Genomic DNA, 11,042 nt, shown 5'->3' on the forward strand with positions numbered 1-11,042 from the left:
TTGCAGCGCAGCAGCCTGCCCTGCCAGCCAGGCCTAGCAGGTCTGTGAGGGGTTTAGATCCTGCTCTTAGTCGCCGGCATGAGACTAGATGCCCATCAAGAGTTTCCACAAGACATGGTAAAACAGTCTGGCACAAGAGTGCACGTTTTGGATTGATATACTCAGCAACGCATCGTTTACTATGCGAAACCAGAGGGAACTTTCTTCTGCAAGGAAAAGCAAGATTGCAATTAATGACATATCCCTGACACGCTCTGATCTGTATGGATTGACTAGGGGCTCCTAGGAAAAAGCATGAAATACCGATAGAAAGGGAATTGATGTTCAACACTCAGCTGTCTCTGGGTGCCATTGGCTCGGGTCTCCACCAGTTGCGGTCGGTGCCGTTTTAAGATTTCCTCTTTCTTTTGTGTGAGCATGGCCTTATTACAGCATATCGGATGACTCTTTCATATTCCATTCACCCAGTTCAATGTAACATCGATAGGTTTAGGCCACTACATGATACTCAAATTTGCCCTATACCCATCATGAGGTTGCTACAACCTAGCCTACAAATGAACGTTTATAACATAAGTGCACAGGGCGAGAGACAAATTGGAGTAATCAAGGTGACTGACAGTGACCCGTTCAATACCGCCTTGCACACTCTCGCCTGCTTCTCGATGATCTAGGGTGTAATCATTAGTCCAAAATGTTGCAAAACGGTAGTCCATCCCCATTTCGTGCTGTTTGCTTCTGTTGAAAAAATGTTTTGCAACAGAATTGGTGGAATGAACCCCTTATCACCCACACACACAGGTCACTTTATAACAGCCATATACAAACATCACATCTACGTGCTTTCCTCCTATTACGTTGTCCCTTCGCTTGTGGACCTCAGTGCACAACACAACAGCTGTCTGATCAGGTGAAAATACCTCTCCAAGCCAAAACGTCATACCATAACCGCTACACACAACCTGCATTGTTGTCACCATAGTTAACATAGTCAACATAGCTACTAGAACTAACGCATTAGTAAACCCACAATCCAATGCATGTGTACAATCCCACAGTAGTGTACAGAAAGCAGTTTAGCAGTTACACTGGAAGGCCCCGCTGGCAATACATTTATAAAATGTAAAGTTTAGCTTGAATTGGAAGTGTTGGATAGCCTTAGCCAGCTAGCTAACATTAATATCATTAATAGTGTAAGTGAAACTGGAAAAACTAAAAACTAAATATCTCTGTCCTGCTTCTACTTAATTTTTAAAGAAATTAATTTGTTCAAAACTGTCCAACTATTGTTTTTCTCTCTCTTTGTCAACTATTCACCATGTTATGCACTGTAGTTTATGCATTTAGTACTAGATTCATGGAAGTTGTTACTGTGTAGGTCTATGGAAGGGGGTGAGAACCTAGGAGGCTCATGGTTTTGTATTGAATTCAATGTACCCAGGGGAGGCCGGAATATATCTGTCCTCCGGCTACACAATAGTACTACCCTACAGAGTGCTGTTGAGGCTACTGTAGATCTTCATTGCAAAACAGTGTGTTTTTAATTTGTGCTCCCGAGTGGTCGCAGTGGTCTAAGGCACTGCATCTCAGTGCTAGAGGCATCACTACAGACACCCTGGTTCGATTCCAGGCTATATCACAACTGGCTGTGATTGGGAGTCCCATAGGGCGGCGCACAATTGGCCCAGTGTCGTTTGGCCAGTGTAGGCTGTCATTGTAAATAAGACTATGTTCTTAACTGACTTGCCTTGTTAAATAAAGGTTAAATGGTGACGTAAATATATTTTACATAGTTTTATATAAAAAGGACAACTTTAACAAATAAAATGTTCCACTATTTTGTTGATAAAATTCAGTGAGTAGGATGGTCCTCCCCATCCTCCTCCGAGGAGCCTCCACTGGTCTCCACGGCCAACGGCGCTTCCGTTACTGACTTCATGAGCTAATGGAAGAACTTGCCCCCACACCCTCCTCACCCTTCCTCCAGCCACCGGACTCAAAACAAATCATGTTCTTGGGTCGGGGTGAAAAAGAAGAAAGTAGGAGTGCGCTGGACTTGTAGAGCCTGAAAAAGTGCTGATATATGCTTGGCCGGACAGAGTGCACCATGCAGACCAGGGACGGGTTTTCTTTATATTACTGGTTTTCTGAGGGTTTGAGGCTGTGCAAGAGGACAGAAAACAGCGCGGAGCCCGTCGGAGCTTCCGCAGCGCTCCACCGTGGCCAGCGGACTGACTGAGCCGCGGCGTGTTTGTGTAGCCACAGTGTTCACAGGGTCGAGGGGGAAAGCCACCCACATTGCAGACGACGATTAGACATTTCAATCCTCGCACACTTTGCAAACCACAGAGCGAAGGGAGGGGGGTGAGGCAGCTTGTCAGACATTTTTGCTGGCTTCCTGAAGGAAAGGAAGACAGTTGACCTTTTTTTACAGTTTAGTTCTATGTAGTTTAGCGTGTTTCTAAACTGTAATTATTGAGTTGGCTTGTTTTTATAAGCGAAATGATAAGAAGCTAGCTCGTAATGAAAGTTGGATTAGTGGCGCTTAACGTGAAGTTTTGCCCACCTATCTGGCCTAATACCTGAGTCTATGATGGTTGGTCTGTTTTGAAGGGGACGTTATTGGTTAGTTTACACTGTCATGTAGCGGGAATGTGATTTTTTTTTTACAGACCCGTGAAAGCAGGTGTTTCAATCTCGAGGCCAGAATGACACATTGGCCCAAGAGTTGAACTTGAAAGGGACATAATTGTAGTAGTTGTTACCGAATACTGTAGTAAAATAACTTCACTGCCACAGCCTGTTACTAAAATAAACAAGGGGTTTTAATTCCACAGGAGTGTGGGTGGGTGCCATTTAGTGTGCGTGTGTACGCGCCTGCAGTGCCACACACACCAGCATGCAGACCCAGCTGAGTAAACGTCCCTGGCCCTCACTGTGCCAAGGGGAGGCCCTCCACCCCCCTCCCATCCTGGGGCTGAGGGGTGACTGGGGCAGAGCAGGACTTCCTAGCCACATACCATAAAGAGGCCTTCACCAGCCAGTCCCCCCACATTAGCCAGCATAATTCAGCCACGCGTTTGATATTTATATACACAGCCTAGGTTTATATAATTCCTGCCTAACATTTTTAGCCTTGAAATCCTAAACCACTAAATGCAGCCCTGCAACTGGCTCTGTACATTTGATACTTTTTATGTGATTCGGTTTAAGTAGAGTTGAGGAGTGTGTGCATTCACATTTGGTAGAGAATTTTAGCATTATTACAGACATCCAAAAGCTATGAAGAGTTGCTTTGCAGCACATCACAACACATGTGTGACCTTGTACTGAAATGTATTAAAAGTCTATTTTAAGATTAACATGTAATGCTCTGAATTTATCAAATGCATCGGCCAATTCAGAAGGGAAGAGAAACTTTGGAGGTAGCGCTCAACTAGTTTCTTTCTGGGATCACTTTCGCAATCACTGGACTGGCACTGTATCAGTCCCCTGTAGATGGTGCACTCTGCCCATAATAAGACTGGCACCTGAGACAACATAGACAGGGAAATAGGCAGTTTCCGTTTTTTCCTACTCACAAATTTGATTTAGAACGTCATAATTTGGGATATCATTAAATTGTAGCCTTAAGTTTAGTTAACATAATCATGTTCAACATTAATTCATTGTTTCTATTTATAGTTTTATTGGTTAGGGGTAAGTCAAGTCCTGTACCTTTACCAAAAGTGGATATACGCCAATCTTTGTCTGAGACTCTATTTCCCAGACCCTTTAGACAGTCCTACAATGCTTTAAACTTTTCTTTATCAAATGATCCATAGAGGGACCACTCTGACCATTTCTCAAAATACTTTTTGCACCACTTACGTACTCCTACATGTGGGTGTGCAAGTTGTTTATTATTTTTCTCCATTGTTACTTGATCAAATCTCTAGTAACCCAGTATACTTCACCAATTCCTCCTTTAGACTAGTGTTCTATTCTTTCAGGGGTTTAGATATTTACACTAGTTGTTCTCTTTAACAGCATATTCGGGAATAGTACGTTCTCCTTTCATATCTCTCACATACACAGATTCCCTATATAATGTTACAGATCAACGTGAATCCCTACAGACATCACACCACTCATGTGCATCTTCAACGACTCAAAATGCCTACAGTAACACCTTGTGCGATTATCAGTGGTTCTCAGACCACGTAGACTATCGTTACATCCTATGCCATATGTATCTTCAACGGTTCTTTTGCCACAACATCCTATACATATAAAATAATACTGTGCTATTAGTAATGGCTGCAGACACACAGAGACACTTCTTCGGTATTTACCATATGTATCTTCAGTGGTTTTCAGACCACGTAGACACTTCTCTTTATAAATGCCAACAATTGTCAGTGGGGCCTCCTGCCCTCACTCTAGCCTTCTCTGAAGACTAGCTTGCCGCCACTTCCTATACATATAAACTCGTCAATAAAAGAAAAGTCCCTTTTTTCAGGACCCTGTCTTTCACAGATCATTTGTAAAAATCCAAATAACATCACAGATCTTCATTGTAAAGGGTTTAAACACTGTTTCCCATGCTTGTTCAATGAACCATAAACAATTATTGAACATGCACCTGTGGGATGGTCGTTAACCTCTCTGGGATATGTGGGACGCTAGCGTCCCACCTGGCCAAAAGCTAGGGAAAATGCAGAGCGCCAAATTCAAATAAATTACTATAGAAATCAAACTATCATGAAATCACACATGTAAGATACCAAATTAAAGCTACACTTGTTGTGAATCCAGCCATGTCAGATTTCAAAAAGGCTTTTCGGCGAAAGCAGACAATGGTATTATCTGAGGATAGCACCTCCGTAAACAAAGAGAGAAAGCATATTTCAACCCTGCAGGCGTGACACAAAACACAGAAATAAAAATATAATTCATGCCTTACCTTTGACGAGCTTCTTTTGTTGGCACTCCAATATGTCCCATAAACATCACAAATGGTCCTTTTTGTTCGATTAATTCTGTCGATATATATCCAAAATGAGTTTGCTGAAAATAAACGTAGATGACAGGGAGAGGACGTTTCTTTTTTTGCTGAGTTTATATTAACTGTAGATAACGTTATAGATCAAAATACTCAGCTCACAGAACTGGCTGGGTTATCCATTCAGACACACACTCGGTAATCTTCTATATTACCTCTTTCACACCGGAGCCAGTCTCCTGACAGCTCTTATTCACTCGGTACTTAATCGTAATAATGTATCTTATTATCCAAATTTCAATCCGTTTAACACGTACTTTCCACACTCCCACAACTCTCACATCCACATTCACTTAGTACTATTCCCAAACACACTCGGTAATCTCCCTAATTACCCCATGTGCATCTCAGCACCATATGTATCACATACATATATAATAACACCATATGCTACCAGTAGTGGCTGCAGCCCATGTAGACACGTCAGTGGGGCTTTTCATGGTACCGTTACTTGCCCTTCTCTATAAGATTAGCTCTAACCTTCTTCTGTCATATGTATCACCGCCATGGTTCCTCTATAGTCTCTACAGTCGCCATAGTCTCTACAGTGTCTATCCGTCCCTATAGCATCCATATCAATAGTTTATATAGTTATAAATGCTGTTTTGTATAGACTCTATAGTCTATGCATATAGAATAACACACATACTTTCACACATTAACTCAGTACATATTATCCAAATTTCAACCACTTAGCTAATATTTCTTAATATCCAAATTTCAAGCTTTTATTATCCAAATTTAAATCTGCTTAATAGGAGTATTTCTATCCTGCTATTGTCCCAATGTTCAATTATCTTAATTGTTTCCACTCTCACAAAGCTTTCACGTTCACTACACTCACACAATTCACATTCACTTTGTGCTGTTACTTGACGTAGGACTAGTGGTACCCTCCTCCAAGTGACAGCACAAAGTGAATGTGAATTGTGTGAGTGTAGTCAAATGTAGATGTGAACGTTGTGTGAGAGTGGAAACTGTTAAGCTGATTGAAATTGGGATAATAACAGGATAGAAATGTGCTTATAGATTGCTGTAGATTTGCTGTAGATTGAAATTTGGATAATAAAAGCATTTTTTTTTTACAAATTCATTTAAATTGACTTACTGAAATCAGAAGACATGTCCCTCAATTGCTCGCGGGGAATGTGTCTCCTCCAGGGCAGCTCACAGTAAGGATCTGGTCTGGGCGGGTCTTTTGGTTAGATGGAAATTTCCGTCACGCTTCATAAAATGCGCTACCGGTTATCCTCGCAGACCCCCACTGGAAAGCTCTGCAGGCAGAATCAATCATTCATGTACACAGGGACACTCTTAAGTCAATCTTAAATGAATCCATTATCACTGGTTCCTGCATGTGACAGACCAAGTACCGTTAGTTATCACGAGGCATGATTTCTTTATTCATCATTCAATTAATTCATCATTAAGCTTCATTCTGAGAACTTGAAACTGAGAGATCGTTTGTTCTTAAATCAAGGGTCTGGGTGTACTGCCAAATTGCAGATACTGATTGTGAGGATTTGTTCAATCAGTCACTTGCACAAGCATGAAAATGATTCATTAGAAAAGCACAAACATACAAAATACAGTTTTCTATATTGTAACAATCTTTCTTGGCTTCTCTCCTACTCCATCCATCTATCTACCCCTTCTTTCTATCCCTCCATCTATCCATCATCCCTCCTTCTCTCCAGACCCAGAGCCTGGTGTCGGAGGTGTCCAGGAAGAAGGAGCGGGACCTGGTGTCTAAGGAGATTGAGCGGCTGCGCTCGTCCATCCAGACGGTGTGCCGCAGCGCCTTGCCCCTAGGCAAGATCATGGATTACATCCAGGAGGACATGGACGCCATGCAGAACGAGCTGCACACCTGGAGGAGGGAGAACAAGGAGCATGGGCAGGCCCTGCTGCATGAACAGAGGTTTGATGGGCTACACAGTTGGTAGAGCATGGCGCTTGTAACGCCAGGGTAGTGGGTTCGATTCCCGGGACCACCCATACGTAGAATGTATGCACACATGACTGTAAGTCGCTTTGGATAAAAGCGTCTGCTAAATGGCATATATTATTATTATTATATTATACACACACACACACACACATCTTACACAAACACACACTAAAGCAGGGTACTCCAACCCTGTTCCTGGAGAGCTACCATCCTGTAGGTTTTTGCTCCAATCCTAATCTAGATACCTGATTCTAAGAATGAATTGGTGGATAAGCTGAATCGGGTTAGATTCAGCTGGGGTTGGAGCGAAAACCTACAGGAGGGTAGCTCTTCAGGAACAGGGTTGGAGAGCACTGCACTAAAGCCTGGAGGTAGGAAAACATGGAGCACACACAGGCCCTGATGCAGCAACACATCTGTAAGACCACCAACACACACATTCTCACACATACACGACTTGGCATACATTTATATTTTGGTGTGTGTACATCTTTTCCAGAGTGACGGACAGCGCGGTGGAGCCTCTGAAGGCCGAGCTAGCCGAGCTTGAACAGTTGATCAAGGAGCAGCAGGACAAGATCTGCGCCGTCAAGTCCAACATCCTGAAGAATGAGGACAAGATCCAGAAGATGGTAACCAGCATTAACTTCTCCTCGCGAATATGAGGGGGAGCCAAGGTCTAAATAAAGGATTATCGCCCTTAAAAAAGGACCGAGCATTCAGGGTGAGCCTGGTTCTTACTTAGTCTGGTGAAGTCCGAAATGGAGGCCTCAACTGCACTTTTACACACACACACCCACACTGACTGACTGGTTCGGGGAGAGAGGGTTCGAATTCAACCCCCCTCATGCTCCATCCACTTTAAGGTGATTGACACACACTACACTGAACAAAAATATAAACGCAACATGTATAGTGTTGAATCCCATGTTTCATTAAATTAAAATATCCATATGAACTAATAGCTTGGTTCTCTCAAATGTTATGCACAAATTTGTTTAGATCCCTGTTAGTGTGCATTTCTTCTTTTCTCCTCCATTTCTCCATCCAGCTTACAGGTGTGGCATATCAAGAGGCTGATTAAACAGCATGATTATTACACAGGTGCACCTTGTGCTGTGGACAATAAAAAGCCAATTTAAAATGTGCAGGGTTGTCACACAACACAATGCCACAATTGTCTCTACTTTTAAGGGAGCGTGCAATTGGCATGCTGACTGCAGGAATGTCCACCAGAGCTGTTGCCAGAGAATTGAATGTACATTTCTCTACCATAATCTGCCTCTAACATTTGACAGTTGTTTGACTGTCATTTTTTAACATGTCTGTCTATTAACAATTCTGTTTACCTGAAGCTTCTTCAAAGCCTGTACAAAGCAATAGATCTGAGGTTTGCTGAGGAGCTAGGGACGCCACGAGCATAAGACATGGCAGTCCTTTGACTCTTCCTTCTGTCAACCACTATGCTTGTCCCAGATCTGTTTGTGCGTTCTGGCCAAGGTCAGCAAGACATCAAAAACAGGCCTGGGATCAGGTTAGTCGAACACCACTGTGCTTTGAGAAATTGGGTTAGTGTAGAACTGTGTCCACTCATTGAAAGAGTAGCGTTGAAGTTAAAAGTAACATGACACTTTCATAGATAAAAAAAAATATTATATATATACATACATACACGACCTGTCATACTCTTTCAAGGTTGTTGTTTTTATTTATTTTTAACCATTTTCTACATTGTAGAATAATAGTGAAGACATCAAAACTATAAAATAACACCTATGGAATCATGTACACTGCTCAAAAAAATAAAGGGAACACTAAAATAACACATCCTAGATCTGAATGAATGAAATATTCTTAAATACTTTTTTCTTTACATAGTTAAATGTGCTGACAACAAAATCACACAAAAATGATCAATGGAAATCAAATTCATCAATCCATGGAGGTCTGGATTTGGAGTCACACTCAAAATTAAAGTGGAAAACCACACTACAGGCTGATCCAACTTTGATGTAATGTCCTTAAAACAAGTCAAAATGAGGCTAAGTAGTGTGTGTGGCCTCCGTGTGCCTGTATGACCTCCCTACAACACCTGGGCATACTCCTGAGGTGGCAGATGGTCTGCTGAGGGATCTCCTCCCAGACCTGGATTAAAGCATCCGCCAACTCCCGGACAGTGTGTGGTGCAGTGTGTGTTGGTGGATGGGAGCGAGACATGATGTCCCAGATGTGCTCAATTGGATTCAGGTCTGGGAAACGGGCAGGCCAGTCCATAGCATCAATGCCTTCCTCTTGCAGGAACTGCTGACACACTCCAGCCACATGAGGTCGAGCATTGTCTTGCATTAGGAAGAACCCAGGGCCAACCGCACCAGCCTATGGTCTCACGAGGGGTCTGAGGATCTCGGTACCTAATGGCAGTCAGGCTACCTCTGGCGAGCACATGGAGGGCTGTGCGGCCCCCCCAAAGAAATGCCACTCCACACCATGACTGACCCACCACCAAAGCGGTCATGCTGGAGGATGTTGCAGGCAGCAGAACGTTCTCCACGGCGTCTCCAGACTCTGTCGCGTCTGTCACATGCTCAGTGTGAACCTGCTTTCATCTGTGAAGAGCACAGGGCGCCAGTGGCAAATTTGCCAATCTTGGTGTTCTCTGGCAAATGCCAAACGTCCTGCAAGGTGTTCGGCTGCAAGCACAACCCCCACCTGTGGACGTCGGGTCCTCATACTACCACCCTCATGGAGTCTGTTTCTGACCATTTGAGCAGACATGCACATTTGTGGCCTGCTGGAGGTCATTTTGCAGGGCTCCTCCTGCTCCTCCTTGCACAAAGGCGGAGGTAGCGGTCCTGCTGCTGGGTTGTTGCCCTCCTACGGCCTCCTCCACGTCTCCTGATGTACTGTCCTGTCTCCTGGTAGCGCCTCCATGCTCTGGACACTACGCTGGCAGACACAGCAAACCTTCTTGCCACAACTCGCATTGATGTGCCATCCTGGATGAGCTGCACTACCTGAGCCACTTGTGTAGGTTGTAGACTTCTCATGCTACCACTAGAGTGAAAGCACTGCCAGCATTCAAAAGTGACCAAAACATCATCTAACATTTGGTACAGCCCCTATCATGACCCCTAGGTGAACCCCTTTCAACCCCCACACCATAACACCTCCTCCATACTTTACGGTGAGAAATACACATGCTGAGGTCATCCGTGTCAGTCTCACACTGACACGGCAGTTGGAACTAAAAATCTCCAATTTGGACTCCAGACCAAAGGACAAATTTCCACCGGTCTAATGTCCATTGCTCGTGTTTCTTGGCCAAGCAAGTCTCTTCTTATTGGTGTCCTTTAGTAGTGTTTTCTTTGCAGCATTTCAATCATGAAGGCCTAATTCACACAGTCTCCTCTGAACAGTTGATGTTCAGTTACTTGTTACTTGAACTCTGTGAAACATTTTATTTGGGCTGCAATTTCTGAGGCTGGTAACTCGAATGAACTTATCCTCCGCAGCAGAGTAAGAGGTAAGAAGGGCTTGATGGTTTTGGACTGTCTTGAAACCCCACCTCTTTTACCTAGGATAGGATAAAGTAATCCTTCTCCCCTTAAAAGATTTAGATGCACTATTGAGTGGCTGTTCCACTGGATGTCATAAGGTGAATGCACCAATTTTTGCTCTGGATAAGAGCGTCTGCTAAATGACTTAAATGTAAATGTAAATGTAAGAACTTTTAAAGTTCTTGAAATGTTCCATATTGACTGACCATTTCTTAGTCATGATGGACTGTCGTTTCTCTTTGCTTATTTGAGGTTCTTCCCATGATATAGACTTGGCATTTTACCAAATAGGGCTATCTTCTGTATACACAGCTGATTGGCTCAAACGCATTAACTTTTCAGAAGGCACACCTGTTAATTGAAATTCATTCCATTCTCTAAACCTCATGAAGCTGGTTTAGAGAATGCCAACAGTGTGCAAAGCTGTCATCAAGGCGACGGGTGGCTATTTGAAGAATCTCGAAATATAAAATATATTTAGAGTTGTTTA

The 11,042-nt window shown here is 43.2% G+C and overlaps 1 protein-coding gene across 11 annotated transcripts in view; it reads left to right on the plus strand.

The window, feature by feature from the left end:
* Window positions 1-8,827, plus strand: part of LOC118367176 (TRAF3-interacting protein 1-like) — a 37,347-nt gene extending 28,520 nt beyond the window's left edge. For all 11 annotated transcript variants that reach the window (XM_035750303.2, XM_035750290.2, XM_035750291.2 and 8 more), the window contains 2 exons: window positions 6,742-6,965; window positions 7,495-8,827. In XM_035750303.2, coding sequence (XP_035606196.1) covers window positions 6,742-6,965; window positions 7,495-7,660 — 390 coding nt within the window. In that variant the 3' untranslated portion in view covers window positions 7,661-8,827. The remainder of the gene's footprint in view (window positions 1-6,741; window positions 6,966-7,494) is intronic.
* The last annotated feature ends 2,215 nt before the right edge of the window (window positions 8,828-11,042 follow it).

The sequence above is a fragment of the Oncorhynchus keta genome, chromosome 34, assembly GCF_023373465.1.
Source record: "Oncorhynchus keta strain PuntledgeMale-10-30-2019 chromosome 34, Oket_V2, whole genome shotgun sequence".
NCBI classification, from domain to species: domain Eukaryota; kingdom Metazoa; phylum Chordata; class Actinopteri; order Salmoniformes; family Salmonidae; genus Oncorhynchus; species Oncorhynchus keta.